The 16236-nt window shown below is 40.9% G+C and overlaps 1 protein-coding gene across 5 annotated transcripts; it reads left to right on the forward strand.

The window, feature by feature from the left end:
- The first annotated feature begins 1 nt into the window (after nucleotide 1).
- CD180 (CD180 molecule) lies at nucleotides 2-15645 on the forward strand. 5 transcript variants are annotated; one of them, XM_074328877.1, is made up of 6 exons: nucleotides 96-230; nucleotides 885-984; nucleotides 2078-2171; nucleotides 2304-2408; nucleotides 9654-9820; nucleotides 13347-15645. In XM_074328877.1, exon 6 carries the CDS (start codon nucleotides 13435-13437, stop codon nucleotides 15073-15075), a length of 1641 nt encoding a protein of 546 aa, XP_074184978.1. In that variant the 5' UTR covers nucleotides 96-230; nucleotides 885-984; nucleotides 2078-2171; nucleotides 2304-2408; nucleotides 9654-9820; nucleotides 13347-13434; the 3' UTR covers nucleotides 15076-15645. The 5 variants fall into 5 exon arrangements, with proteins under 5 accessions (XP_019601613.2, XP_074184978.1, XP_074184979.1 ...); XM_074328878.1 differs by lacking the exon at nucleotides 2304-2408; XM_074328875.1 differs by lacking the exon at nucleotides 2078-2171 and having other exon boundaries at nucleotides 2212-2408.
- Nucleotides 15646-16236: the final 591 nt, after the last annotated feature.

The following is a 16236-nucleotide window of genomic DNA, read 5'->3' on the forward strand; positions in this document are numbered from 1 at the left end:
CAAGAGTATTTCTTGTTTTGAGGTCACCATTCTGAACACCTCTCTGGCTGCTGAATTTCTGAGGCCATCATAGCTTGATTCGATTTCTCAGTTCCAGGCATTAGAGAAGCCCCCTAAGCTGGGGTGGCATTGGTCCCCTGATGGCTCCCCCTGTCAGCTGCTTCCTGTTTGTGGTGCTGTTTTCTGCCAGCTGTAAAGTCATCACCTCCTTGGATAAGAATTGCACAGAGGTGAGTCCAAACTTCTTGTCTTTATTATCTAAATTAAACTGCCTGGAAATGTTGAGATTCAGCCTGCAGTCTCTGCTGAGCCTCGGCATCCCAACATCTACTGTCTCGGAAAAGGCACACGGTGTGTAGAAGGTTTTGTGTTGTGCTTTGTTTTATTATTGAAAAGGAGCCAAAGAGCTCAGTCGGGGGGATAACGTAGATTCTTAGTAGGAATAAGTGAGAGTTTTCCTCTTCTGCAAACAATTTCCCCCAAAATAATCCTAATTGAGACATAAAATATCAACAGGGTCCCAGTGCAAAGAGCAGCCCTGCAAACCTGCTTCCAGCACAGAGGAGCTGTTTGTCCAACATCCTAGCACATGGCCACTATCCCAAACAGTCCTTCGGTTTCCTGGCTCTCAGGGTGGGGAATAGTAAAGATGACCTATGCCAGGTTTTAGAGCATACGAAGAGCATTCTGAATGAGTCTGGCGCTCGAGTTGGACAGCCGTCCATCTGTTTTCCTAACCCACAGGAGTGACATCCGAGAACAGAGCCAAATTGCACCTTCTGTTTTGGACCATAATAATATTTACCAACCTGTGGGAAGTTCTTGGAGGGGGTGGCGAAAGAAGGAAAAGAGAAGGACCTTAGTCTCTTGCCATCTTCTAACAGGCTTCAACTTTCATCGCACCGTCTCTGACCCCAGCAAGTGTGCAGCACCACATGGCCTGTTGGCCAAAGACCGGGGACAGGAAGAACCATCAGTCTGTGGGTAGGTGGGCTGCATTCCTAGCTTGGGGCTGAAAGCAGAAGTGGAGGCAGGAGAAGCAGGATGTAGAAAGGTGGTGCTTGAGAGCCACAGAGAGGAAAACGATAAGGGAAAGCAGGGCAAAGGCCTGCCAGGCAAGAACAAGAATCCCAGGCAGGACTGGAATAGGCCTGGAGGCGGACAAGAACAGAACCTTGTTAGTCGGCTATTCAGATGGAATCAGGATGGGCTCAGACCAAGAGGAGGCACCATGCCCCGGGGAAATTAAAGCTGGTAGCAATGTGCTACAGACTGGGTGGCTTAAACCACAGAAACTTATTTTCTCACGGTTCTGGATGCTGGAAGGCCAAGATCAAGATGTGGGCAAGGTTGGTTTCCTCTGAGGCCTCTCTCCTTGGTTGGATGATGGCCATCTTCTCCCTATGTCTTCACATGGTCTTCATTCTGTATGTGTCTGCCTCCAAATTTATTCTTCTTATAAAAACATCAGTCATATTGGATTAGGGCCCACCCTAATGACCTTATCTTAATTTAATTACCTCTTTAAAGATCCTAATTCCAAATAAAGTCTCATTCTGAGGTACTCGGGATAAGATTTCAACATATGGATCTGGGGGGACACAATTCAGCCCATAACAGAAGGGGCGACTAAGAGGTTTCTGTCAGCCCCAGAAGGCTATCTCCTCATGCAGGTTGAAAGGTCAGTTTCACACAAACATGTAGGTGGCCTGATGAGAAGGTAGGAGTGGGGATCAAGTAGGTCTGTCATTCATCTCCTACAACCCCAGATAGGATAATATCACCATTACATCCCAGCTCATTGGGAAGCAGGCTTTTTAAAATGCTACATTCTTAAGCCTACTAGTTCAACTCTCAAATCCCCACATTCCTGCAAAGCCCCATCAGCTTTTCTGAAGCCCACAAGAGAGTCCTGGGAGAATTGGAAAGCCCATGGAAACACTGGTCCAGTCTAGCTTCCTACTGAGGACACCAGGCCCCAGAGCTGCCAGTCCCTTTTTGCAAATGGCTCCTGTTTGGCAGAGGGAAGGAAAAAGAGGCAGGGAGAGCACCCTAGTCCTTTTGCTGCCTGTTCCAGGGTCTTCTGTGAGATTCAGGTGGCAAGAGTAGTGCTGAGGTTCCCAGGATCTCCAAGCCTGGCCCTGTGCTGCAGTCAGTGCTTTTCTTTTTGGGTAAGTTTGTTTGAAACTTAATATAACCACCTATCTGCAGCCCTCTGAACATACTCCGATTTTAAATGCCCTGGGACCTATTTGATTAACGTTGGACCTGCATTTTCCTTGGCCTCCTCTATCATGTATGAGCTCTTGGCGGCAAGATTCTAAGACGGTGTATTGAGCCTTCACTCTACATGAGTACTGAGGAGGTTACTGGGAGATACAAAGATGGACGAGAGCTTGTTCTAGAAGGTAGGACCAGCAACTGCAGGCAAGTGGGATAAAAGTGGGAGTGGTGGGAGAGGAAGCTTTTGCCTTAGAGTTGGTCCTTTTTCAAATGCAAATGACCCCCCGTTTTCCCATCCCTCCCCCTTGCTTTCCTTTCCTCTTTAGTTGTTCCTCTCTAGCATTAGCATAACTAACCACAGACTGTATATAGGTTCACGTGACCTCCATCAGCTTATCAGGCCCTATCTTGAAAACAAGGTTTTTGTTTTGTTTTGTTTTGCTTTGTTTTGAGTTTAGGAAACTTTTTATTCAAGTAAAACATACATGTAGAAAAGTTCACCAATCCTACGCGTCCAGTTCGGTGAGTTTTCACTAAGTGAACATTCATGTGACCAGCACACAGATCAAGAAACAGAAAGTCCTCAGCACCTCAGCAGCCCCCTCACACCTCGGCCTAGTCACAAGCCCCCAAGAACACTCAATACACTATTGTCATAGATTGGTTTTGCCTCTTTGTGAATCTTACATACATGAGATCATGTAGCATGTACTCTTCCATGTCTGGCTTCTTTCACTCAACAGCAAATATATGAGATTTATTGATGATGGTATGTGAAGCAATTACTTGTTTATTTTCATCGCTGAATGGTATTGTGAATAGCAAGCCACCATTTATTTATTCATTCTATCGTTAATGGAATTTTGCATTGTTTTCAAATTTTTGGCTTATGATGAGTGCTGTTGCTTTGGAATGCTTATCTATGTCTTCAGCAAGCAAATGCACAAATCCTTACTAGGTGTAGAGCAGGGAGTGGATGCATTTGGTTACAGGGCCTACACATGCTTACCTATAGTAGACATCGCCAGTTAACAAAGTGTTGGGACCCATTTACACTCATCAGCAATGTATATGAGTTCTGAATGCTCCACAGCCTCAGTAACATTTGCTATTGTTTAAAAAACCCATTCTGATGGATGGGTAGTGGTATTTCACCAGGATCTAATTTTTGTTTTCTTGATGGATAATTAAATTGAATACATTTGAATACTTTTGTTGGCCATATGCATATCCTTGTGGGATGTGTGTGTGTGTGTGTGTGTGTGTGTGTGTGTGTGACTTTTCAAGTCTTTTGCCCATTTTCTTTTAGGTGTCTGTCTTTTTTTTTATTGATTTGTAAGAGTGCTTTATGTACTGTGGCTACATGTCCTTAATGAGATTGCAAATATCTTCTCCCACTCTGTGGCTTGCCTTTCCACTCTCCTAATGACACCTTTCGATGAACAGAAGTCCGTAATTATAGTGTAGCTTGATTTAACATGGTTCCCTTACTTTCAGTACATTTCTGTCCTGTTTAAGAAATTTTCACCTACCCCCAAAAGATATTATCCTATGTTTTCTTCTGGAAGTTTTATTGTTTTGTATTGATTTCTAATTCTAGGTTTTACAGTTAGATCTATAGCCCATCTGGAATTATTTTTGCATATCAAGTGAGGTAGGAGTCGAGATGAATTTTTTAATAAAACATTTTGTTTGAAACAAATTTCAAACCTAGGAAAGTTCTAAAAGTAATACAATAAGCACTCCATATAGAATCTTTCCTGTTAAATACTGCATGTTCTCTCTCTCTCTCTCTCTCTCTCTGTATCATAAGTAACAAAATTAGACCCATGACCAAGTCTTTGGAGGCTGACAAATATGCCAAGCATAGCTGGAATTCCGTGTTTTGTAGGAGACAGTCCTTCGGTCCTAGGTATGGGCGGAGGGATGGGTGCTTAGTAGAACTCATTTATAGTTCATGGATACAAGGGTTTCCCAACAGCTCTATATAATGACATGATGCTGTGATGGTCCAGAGAAATGCTAACTCCCCTTGGGAGTGCTTGACATATATTAGCCAATTAATCCTCAGGGTTGTGAAGAGGCGTTATTGTCCTCCATCTACAGTTGGGGGAAAAGGAGGCTCAGAGAACACAGCTTGGTGGTTGAGAGCTGGGATTTGAACCCGCGCAGTCTGACTGGAGACAAACACAAAATGAACTGCACATAATTGGAATGCCCTTTGTCTGGAGGATTCAGATTGACATCAGTTTTTAGACTATGCTCTCTTGGGATTGTTTTGTTTTATTTGGAGAGAATAACTGTTACTCTGGGACTCGACTCAGTCAGATTGCTATCTCTGGGTAGAGGAGTGATTAACACTGGGGGGAGAGAGTGGGGGGGGAGGGCTAGGGTTCAGCGTCTCGATTTCTTGTGCATGGAGGAGCTGGCTGCTGCATGTGCCAAGTGCAGATGAGACATCCGAAAAGGTGGGAATCACCACTAGAGTCAAACTCAAAGGATTCTAAATTAGAAAATGATTTCAACACTTGCGAGAAGAGAACATACAGTGGGACAGCAGGGAGTCAGAGATACAGCAGAAAGAAGCAAAATAAGATCCTGATTGAAAAAATGCAAATAAGTATCTGTAGGGAAAAGGAATTGCAAACATAGATGTAACACTTGGGAGTCCTGCTCTGTGTAAAAGGCACAGCTCTGACATGAGACCAGAGGTTGGTGTAGGTCCCAGCACACAGTGTTTCTGAGTTAATGTCCCACGACTCGGAATGGGGGTGGGCAAGGGGCAGTTGTCCTGAATACCAAGTAGCCTTGCACCATCCTGCTGGTTGCATGAGTTCACATGCAGAAAGGTACTGTCTGCAATAGAACCAGCCAAAGTAGAAGAGTGAGGAAGTGACTTTGGAAATTGACCCCATACGGAGGTCTAGAGAATGAAGGCTGCGTTTAGAGGAAGTGGCCACATGGAGCTCAGAGAAACCACAACCACATGGGCTGCGAAAGCAGGGGTAGGTGTCTGCCTGGAAAAGCAACTGAGCACGTGGCCCTGCCTTCCAGCCCAGCCCTGGGCAGTGGCAACAGGCACACTGTATTCCCTTTCTGCATCCTGTGCGTTTCCTTTCTGGGACTTTATCGTTCTGCTGTCCTGCAATCCTGTGCTGTACTATCAGAACTCACTCTCAAAAAGTCTTGATAAGAATACTGACAGCAAGAAAGACACACAACCTCACTGACATAGTATTTCTGCCAAAACTGTGTCAGCTGAATCAAGTCATGAGGACAGATGAAAAGGAGAAGGAGAAAGAGAAGGAGAAGAAAACCCAAATGAGGGACATCCTGTCAACTACAAGCCTGTATTCATTAAAAAAAAAAAAAAAAAAAGGATGTCATGAGAGACAATGAAAGGCTGGAGGAATTATCTCAGATTAAAGGAGACTAAAGAGACATGAAAAATAAATGTAATGTGTGATGCTAGATTGGAAGAGCAAAAATTACTATAAGAGACAATATTGGGACAATTGGTAAAATTTGAATGTAGACTATGTAATAATAATATCGCACCAATGTTAAATAATCAGAATTTTTGGGAATGGCACTATGACTGTAGAGAGAATATCTTTTTAAAAAGAGATTTAGGGGAGAAAGGTCATGGCATCTGCAGTTTACTCTCAAAAATAAAAGAATGAGAACAAGTGTGTGTGTGTGTGTGTGTGTGTGTGTGTGTGTACGTGTGCACATGTACTTTCTGCCTTAAAAAATACAATAGGCTGAAAGCAATTAAGTGCTGCTGAAATGATTTGAGAGCATGAGGAGTTTGGCATCACCATCTGTAATATCTGAAATGGTGGTTTTGATTGTGCAGGAGTGTGCATGAAAGCCAAAGGGAGAGGCCACGTGTGTAAAATTTGTGTGTGGAGGCCAGCGCGTTCTCTGAAATGTGTTTGCTTTTTAAATTCTCTTATAAGCTACAGTTTTTGTCATTTGCCTCTTTCTCCCAGGAATCAAGGGCAAACAGTTCACGGCAGCTTCTCCCCAACTAGAGATGAACAGCTCTTGGTGGCTTCCCAGTCCCCCTCGGTAGCATTAAATCCACTGGTCCTTGGTTTCTCACCGAGCTCAGACTGCGCTACTTTATTTGCCTGCCTTTCCTTTTGCTGGAAGCTCTCTCAAACCACTGGCTCAATAGGGTTTCTGCTGGATTTTCAACTTTCTGAATCACATTAATACAGTGAAGTGCTTAGTAAAAAAACAAAAGACGAATAATTTAGGTGTCACGGGGACTTATATATTCAAGATGAGGGAATTGCCAACATGGAGCCTTTTGCTGTGGGGCCAAAATAGAGCAAGACAAATTGAGAAAAGGCCCCTTTCTCCAAGTTATGCCAGTGGAGACCAGAATAGAAAAATGTCCTCTCAAAGCTAATCTGAACCTTAGCAGCTACGGGGATAGCAGCTATACATACATTTTCCCGCTGGGTTGTCCATGCTCATGGGCACCAAAAAGGGGTCTACCAACATGTATTTTTTCCCCACCAGTGAGCTAAATCTAAGTTGTAAATGCAAAATGTGCATTCAAGGACATTAGGGGGATTTGTGGCAGTGCCTAGAGGACTTTGGGTCCATAAAACAAAAAATGAATTACAAATAAATATAAATATGGCGTTTTCATCAGTGACATTTGCAATATTGTCACAATATAGAAGAAAACCAGTGATTTCCTGTAGATGAGCGTGCTTACCATAACTACAAAAGAGTGCAGCACTGAGCAGGAGGTGGAGTGAGCAAAGCAGAAAGCAATTACAATGGTGACGTCTTTAAAACATCACGCTTCAGAGTGAAGGAGGATGTGTGCAGTCTTCTGTTTCTAGCTAAGCAGGTCTGTGTGCAACTCAGTATGAGGAAATCTGCTATCTAGAGTTTGATTGCAGGACTTTCCCAAAGCAGAGCAGTCTCAATGGGGCTTCTCGTGAGACCACTGTGTGGTCAGGGGAAAGGCAGGCTCTGAAAGGTTGGATGAAACCACACGGAGCCTGAGATGACCTGAGAGATGGTGTCCCAGTGAGCTTTTCCTGGAGAACATTTCTTTCTTTCCTTGGAGCCTCTACCTACAAAATAGACTCCATAAGGCCTTCATACCTGCATAGGTATACCCTTTAAAGGTATACCCTTTATCCTAAGGCATCATACACATAAATTATGACCCCATAATTCTATAGACTTCTAACCGACTCCTTCCCATTTTTACCTAGTTAGTCCAAGATTTGCAACTTGAGTTAGGGCATCTAACAAGCAGTGACTGGTAGACTTCTGAATTTAGGACTCTCCTGGGACACAGGATCTGGTGGTCCCACTGAGCTTATGTACCCAAATGCTAGGGTCTGGGATCAGTACCCTGCAGTTTCAGAAATCCAAAATTAATTCACACTTCAAGATCGCACGGTCCCATGATCTAAGATCTGTGCCACACAACTAGTTCATTTAAATGTTATATTAAGAAAAGTTCAAAACATAAACAAATGTAGTTAGTTACAAAGAATCTTCATATACTATGTATCACTCAGTATTCAACAAACATCCATATTTTGCTTACTAATTTCATCCATCCACTCCTCCCCTCCATTTTTGCCTGAATACTTTAAGACAAATTTCAAAAATGGTGTCATTTTTCCCCTAAATATTTCAAAATGCATTTAGAAAAAATAAGAACATTTCTTTTATCATTAACAAAATGTATAATTCTTTAGTATACTCTAATATCCTATCCCCATTCAACGTTTCCTGATAGTCTACAAAATGTCTTTTCCTAAATGCTTTATTTGAATCAGAATCTAAACAAGGGTGACTCTATTATTTTTTGGTTATGTCTCTTAAGTAGCTTTTATATCTGTCTCTTTTTACAAGAGCAGTCTCCTCACTTCCCATTCCCCTCTCCTCCAATTCCACCCACATCATTCACATGATGAGAAAACAGTCAGTTGTTCTATAGGATATCGTGTCTTCTGCATTTGGTTGATTGCTACCTTGTGGTGCTGTTTAACTTAAATCCCCCACATCACTTGTAGACTGGAAGTTAGGCCTAAAGTCTTGACTGGATTCAAGCTTTAATTTTTTTGTGTGGGGGGTGGAGGGTGGAGGGAGACAAGAATATCTCATAGGTGGTACTGTGTACCTAATATTGTATCACATCAGGAAGTATGTACTGTCTCATTGCCTAATTTTGTTGATGCTCATCTAGAGTTGATTTGCTTTCAAACTGAAATAAAACATTTTCATACATCCAAAATCAAAACTATATAACAAAATATATTCAGGGAAGTCTTGTTTCTATTCCTGCTCCTTTATCTGGTTTCTTCCCTCCCCTGCAAGAAAACCAGTTTTGGATTTTTTTTTTTATGGTTTCTTTTTGCAAATATAAGAAAATACACACATACTTTCTTAATGAAAATGTAGCTACAATATACTATGTACTACATACCATTGACTCTAAACACACAATATGTACATTTGGTCCCTATCTTTGTTCACTGCAAAGTATACCTGGATATCACCCCATATCAGCGTGTGGACATCTTACTCATTTCGTTTTCAGCTGGTGAAGATTCCATTTTGTGAATGTCCTGTATTTTGTTAAACTAATCCTACACTGAAGGATAATCTGGTATTGTCAATCTTTTGCTAATACAAAAAAATGCTAAAATGAATAACCTTATGCATAAGTCACTTTGTGTTTTTGAAAGTAGGTATTTCATAAAGACTCCCAGAAGTGGGATTGCTGCTCAAAAGATAACATATGAGGTGTGACAGTTAAGTTTGTGAACTTGTTGCCACGACGTTGCTAACCTTTTTTGTTGTCAGAGGGATTATTCATTATGAATTTGTACCAACTGGACAAACAGTTAACCAAGTTTACCATTTGGAAGTGCTGAAAAGGCTGTGTGAAAAAGAGACAAAAATGACCTGAACTTTCCGCCAACAATTCATGGCTCTTGCATCATGACAACGCACCAGCTCACATGGCACCGTCTGTGAGGTAGTTTTTAGCCGGTAAACAAATCACTGTATTGGAACACCCTCCCTAATCACCTGATCTGGCCCCCAATGACTTCTTTCTTTACCCGAAGATAAAGGAAATATTGAAAGGAAGACATTTGATGACATTCATGACATCAAGGGTAATATGATGACAGCTCTGATGGCCATTTCAGAAAAAGTTCCAAAATTGCTTTGACAGGTGGACTAGGCACTGGCATTGGTGCATAACTTCCCAAGGGGAGTGCTTTGAAAGTGACCATAGTGATATTCAGCAATGAGGCATGCAGTACTTTTTCTAGGATGAGTTTGCGAACTTAATTGTCTGACCTCGTATATATTTAATTTTGCTAGTCAATCAAAGTATGAAGTCTGATATCAACTTACATTGTTTCTCTTATCAGAAGGAAGCCAACAAAACCTACAACTGTGAAAATTTAGGTCTCAGAGGCATTCCTGACACTCTACCAAACACAACAGAAGTTTTGGAATTTGGCTTTAATTTCTTGCCCACAATTCAAGTTACAACTTTCAGCAGACTCATAGATCTTATCTTTTTGGACTTAACCAGGTATGTGTCTGAGTTCCGTGTGTCTGGTTTATGTTTTACTTAAGTAATAACACGACTTGCATTTCAATTGTTTTCAGGATCTTTTGGGAGGCACAGAGATAATCTCCTTATCCTGTATGCTTAAATTGGGTCAGTAGTGCTATTTAAGTTCTAAGGAATATTGATAACAAAACTGAAAACAAATCTTGTACTAAATCAGATGCCATATTATATTCCACCATTGGGTAATAACATTTTAAGAAAAATCTGCAGGAGAAACACATACACACACACACACACGCACACAATCTTCTAACTTTTTTCCTACAAACTAGGGCAAAATTTCTATTATTTGGTTTTAGAGGCAGAATCAGGATTGCAAATGCTGAACTAGTGCTTGTGAAGCAGTGGGCAGAAGTATCACAGGAAAATAAGGAAAGCAAACAAAAGGGAAATGCAGCATATGTGTGTGCCTGGAAGAGGGAGAAAGGGTTCTGTATGTGGATGGAGTCTGTACCCCTTGTAGCAGCTCTGTTTCTTTGATTGTTCAACTTAAGCTTCTGCAGAGCAGGAGAGGAGAGCATTCACACCATAATACTATATCATCTGCACAACCACCACTCTGAGGGAAGCATGGTAAATATGACCGTCTGACTCACATTAGATGAAGAAATTGAGGTTCAGGGAGATTTTGTGAGCTTGCTTAAGATCACAGAGCAGGGAAACGGGAACTCTGCTCTCCTGACAACCAGTCCAGTCTCCCAAATGACAACAGGCCATGTCCCGAGCCAAGACGCCATGTGCACATGCTTAGAAAACTTGAGAGAAAGCTTTGCCCTTTCAGATAAGAGACAAAAATTCTGCTACCTACCTATCATGCACCAAGAAAACTGACTTTCTCTGTCCTTTATCATTTCTCATTTTTAGATGAAATGAACTTGACAGCATGTTTAGGGAGTGTGTGGACCAGGAGAGCTTTTCTAGCTGGAGGGCTCTAAGCTTCTTCTTCTTTTACTTCCAAAAAGTGATAATAGTATGACCTCATGCTTTCTAAAATCCTCTTTCTCTGCTCCCTCACCTTACCCTGCCTTTTATCTGGTCACAAGTTAGACACCATTTTTATTGCTCTAAACAGTCGTTGTGCCTTTAGCTTTATCCACATGTCTTCTATTTTCTTTGCTCATTATTTCATCTTGCTTTCCAGCTTTTGCTCTCTGAAATAATTTTTCTTTTTCCTGAAGTACATCCTTAGAAACACCTTTAGTGAGAGTCTGTTAGCAGGAAACGCCCCTGTTTTTTTTGTTGTTGTTTTTTTTTCTGAAAATGTCTTTATTTCACTTTGATTCTTAGAAGAGAGTATTTTCTGACATATGATTCTGTGTTGAGTTATTTATTTATTTATTTATTTATTTATTTATTTATTTATTTATGTATTTTTCATCCCTTCGATGCTATCATTGCTGTCTTTCATTATTGCTGCTGGGCAGTCATCTATCTGTCTAATCATTATTCACCTGAAGGCAATCTATCTTTTCCTCTCTAGAAGTTTTCAATAGCTTCTCTTTGTCTTTGGCATGCTATAACAATACAATGATGCGCTGAGGAGATTGTTGGGCTCCTTGAACATGAGACTAGTGTTTTTTGTCAATTCTAAAATATGCTAGCCGTGATCTGTTTGAACCTTGGCTTGCCCCCAGTCTCTCTTTTATTTCCTCTGGATCGCTGATTAGACTTATATCGCTTCTTTTCACTCATCCTTCATATAGCTTAATGTATTTTTTCTTGCTTCCTATCTCTTTGGATTTATGGACTATATTCTAAGTAATTTTGTTATATTTGCTTCTAGTCCATTAATACTCTTCTTCAGTTGTGTTTAATCTCCTGTACAGACTATACACTGGCTTTCTAATTTCATTTATTAACTTGTTCCATTTCAATAAGTTTCAGTGATTTCTCATTTTACAAATATAGCACACCAGTTTTAATATTATTTTAATTATTTAATATTATTTTCCTGTTGGCTCTTACTTTTTATTAACCTGTCAAACATGTTTGATATAAACATAGTCATTTATCATATATTCTGATAATATATATCAGGCATAGCATGTGTTCTTTATATATCATATATAATCAGATATATCTGATAATTCAGGTATCTGCTTTGTTTTTAAACCTGATTCTGTAGAATTCTTTCTTTCTTTCTCTTTTTCTTTTTTTTGCTGACTTTGGAGAATGTGTTTCCCTTACGTGCTTAGAGAATTTTTATTTTGAGCTCATCTATCTTTTGGAACTTTGTGTAAATCTGTGTTTAAAATGCTTTCCTGGAATTAGATAATACCAATAAATTATTAATATTGTTACATATGATAATAGCATTATGGCTACGAAAATGTCTATTTTTTTATTTTTTATTTTTTTTGAGATGCCTACTGCACTATGTACGGGAAATCTAGGATTCGATTTAAAATAATTCAGGAGAGAGAGTGGGAATAGATAAAGCCAAGAAATGTATATGGCAAAATCTTGAGAATTGCTGCATCCATGTGATACACATATGAAGGTTCATTGTCCTGTTCTCTTTACTTTTATGTACATCTGAAAGTTTTCCTTATTAAAAATTAAATAAGCACATCACTCCAGAAAAGATTTGTATTTACTTCTGCCAGTTACTTGAAGTCACTACCATCCTGGATCCACTTTCAACTGTGTTTTCCACTTGGGTTTCTTTTGGTGGTCCACAGAAATAGCATACATTCAGCCCACAGTCCTCAGGAGTGGAAGCTTATGGTTGGGGAATCTCTCAGAGGAAACTTCTCTTATTGTTATTGTTTCTCTTGTTCCATTCAGAGCAAAAGTCAAGACAAACACATATCTTCAAGGACTCTCCCTGTGAGTTTTCTGTTTTTAAGGTCGCCCACTGAAAGGATCCCTTTTGAGGGTCTTGGTCGTTTGCAGATTTTTGATAGGACTTCCTATCCTATTGCCAAGCTTTGTCTCCTGCCACTGGTACATGTGGCTCACTAAACGCAGGCTCTCCGCCACCAGGGCACCTTTTCATATATATCATCTGATTCACATTCATTCTATAAAGTAATCCTTATTTCTCTACTTTTTAGATGAAAAAAATAGACGTTGAGAAACGTAACTGGCTCAAAGTGGCACAGATTCATGAATAGTATGTCATATGTTATATGTTATGCATTATATATGACAAGTTTTATATTACTTAAAATAATAAATAATGGTTTAATTTTTCCTACAATCAAACCACTAATTACTCCCTAAATTCCAAACACAAACCTCTGAGAGTTCAATCGAAAGGGGCAAGATATCTGGAAGAAAAATCTAAATCAGAATGTTCAGAACCGAGGCTAGTAATTCATTCACCAGGCCATCATGGTTACTGAAAAAGATTTTTTATGTTTTATTTTGAATAATAATGTTCAGTTTTTACTATACACAAATGACGATTTTGTTCCTATAGGTCACTGTGACTGAGTCATTTTTCTAATCAATTATTGTTAAATACTATTATCTTTTTAAGATGCCAGATTAACTGGGTACATGAAAACACTTTTCAAAGCCATCATCAATTGAACACAATTGTGTTGACTGGAAATCCTCTGATATTCATGGCAGAAACATCACTTAATGGGCCCACGTCATTGAAGCATCTTTTCTTAATCCAAACAGGATTATCCAATCTCCAGTTTATCCCAGTGCACAATCTGGAAAACTTGGAAAGTTTGTATCTTGGAAGCAACCATATTTCTTCCATTAAGCTCCCAGTAAACTTCCCAACACAGAATCTGAAAGTTCTGGATTTTCAGAATAATGCTATACACTATCTCTCTACTCAAGATGTGAACTCTCTGAAGCAGGCTACCAACCTAAGCCTTAACTGCAATGGCAACAACATTAAAGACATTGAGCCTGGGGCTTTCCATTCCAAAGTTTTCCAAAGTTTGAAATTTGGAGGCACTTTCGACTTGTCTGTTATATTAAAAGGCCTACAGAATTCTACTACTCAGTCTCTCTGGCTGGGAACATATGAAGACACTGATAAGCGAGACCTTACTTCAGACATGCTTGCAGGACTTTGTGACATGTCTGTGGAGAGCATCAACCTGCAGAAGCACCATTTCTCTAACTTGTCAGCTACCACCTTTCGGTGCTTTACACGACTCCAGGAATTGGATCTGACTGAAACTCACTTGAGAGAGTTACCCTCTGGGATTGAAGGCATGAACTCTCTTAAGAAACTAGTTCTCAATGTAAATAACTTTGACCAATTGTGTCAAATCAATGCCGCCAGTTTCCCAACCCTTACAGACCTCTATATCAAAGGTAACCTAAGAAAACTTGACCTCGGTGTTGGGTGTTTGGAAAAACTAGAAAATCTTCAGAGACTTGATTTAAGTCACAGTAATATAGAGACTTCTGACTGCTGCAATCTGCCCCTCAAAAACCTGTCCCACTTGCAGTACTTAAACCTGAGCTACAATATGCCCATCGGTCTCCGGAGTGAGGCATTCAAAGAATGTCCTAAGCTACAACTCCTGGACCTGGCATTCACCCACTTGCATGTTAAAGCTCCACAACGTCCTTTCCAAAGCCTCTCTCACCTGCAGGCTCTGAATCTCTCTCACTGCCTCCTCAATACCAGCAATCAGCACCTTCTACAAGGCCTACTGGATCTCCGGTATCTGAATTTACAGGGAAATCGCTTTCAAGATGGGAGCATCTCAAAGACCAACCTCCTTCAGACAGTAGGTAGCTTGGAAATTCTAATTTTATCTTCCTGTGAGCTCCTCTCTGTAGACCAGGAAGCATTCCACAGTCTTGGGAAAATGAGACACATAGACTTAAGCCACAACAGCCTGACAGGAAATAGCATCAGTGCTCTTAGCCACCTGAAGGGGACCTACCTCAATCTGGCTGCCAATAGCATTCGCATCATCCCACCTCATCTCCTCCCCATCTTGTCCCAGCAGAGCACCATTAATTTAAGTCACAATCCCCTGGACTGCACTTGCTCAAATATTCATTTCATAACATGGTACAAAGAAAACCTGCATAAACTGGAGGGCTCAGAGGAGACTGTGTGTGCAAACCCCCCATCTTTAACGGGAGTTAAGCTGTCTGAGGTCAAACTGTCTTGTGGAATTACGGCTGTGGGCATTTTCTTTCTTGTCGTATTTTCATTCTTACTCACCATTCTGCTCATTTTTTCAGTTAAATTCCTTCTTAGGTGGAAATACCAGCACATTTAGTGCTGAAGGTTTCTAGAGATGGCAAATAAATGTGTTCAGCAAAATTGCCCTAAGTAGGAGAACTGTTGTCTATTACTGATGAGACTTTACAGATTGGTTCCCGGTGCTGGGTGGGGATTTATTGTGTTTTTCTGAGTCTCAGAACTAATGAACCTCTCTGGGAAGTCAACCGAATTAAGCCAGAGGGCCAGACGCAGCTGTGAGAGACACAGAGCCTTTTCCTCACATGGAAGGTGGGTAGAAGTTGAGGGAGGTCCCATGGCAGGGAAAGGCAAAAGGAATAACCCACAAGAAGGCCATCTCCCTCACACTCATGTACATCCTCAAAGCGCCTCCCACCCTGACCCTAAAAGGAGACCATCAACACCCATGGCTTGGTCGTGCTGAGGACCCCAGTTCCCACTCTCCCTCTCACAATGCAGGCATTGTGCTTGGGTCTGAGTTCCCAATAGTGTAGCCCTTTGAGAAACTTGTTGGGGATAAAGTCTTGATGTACATTTTAAATGAAAAAGGGAAGACACAATAAATTTAAAAGAAGAGGTTGAGAAATAAATCTTGTCATCAAATTGACTCCATGAATCCTTAGGTGTCTAAGGTCTCCACAATGCCACTGCTTTGCAAATAGCCACAAAATAAATAAATAAAGACATCCCCTTAAAATAAATAAAGGGATCCCCCTCCCCCAAGTTTTCTGGATTTTTGCTGCATTGGCCACCGTCACCTGAGAACCAGGGGACCTCCTTCTGTCAACCTGGTGTTGTTGCTCTTTACGTTATAGAGCCGAGTGGGCTGTGGTCCAGCTGCTCTTCTCATTTGGATGTCTGGTCCTTTGAAGCTTCTTTCCCACAGGAACTATGCGATAAACAGTGGTTTGGTTCCCAGGCCAGCTCTCAAATTCTGATTCACCTGGGACAGCAATTGAGATAGCACTTTTACAATGCCATCTAGAGAAGAAAGCATCTCCACATACTAGCTGTCTGTCAGAAACACAATAAGCTGACTGAGTGAGAAGCCGTTTCTGTTGAAGTTGCAGGGGTCAGTTAAGGAAGTAGCAGCGACAAAGAGGGAATAGGACCCGTGAATGCAGAGAGAGACAGGACTGGGAAGGCGGCAGGGTGATGACTTAGACTTCCCAAGGCCAAGGGTCACCCTCCTGCAGGG

This window comes from Rhinolophus sinicus, linkage group LG03 (assembly GCF_036562045.2).
Source record: "Rhinolophus sinicus isolate RSC01 linkage group LG03, ASM3656204v1, whole genome shotgun sequence".
Lineage (NCBI taxonomy): Eukaryota > Metazoa > Chordata > Mammalia > Chiroptera > Rhinolophidae > Rhinolophus > Rhinolophus sinicus.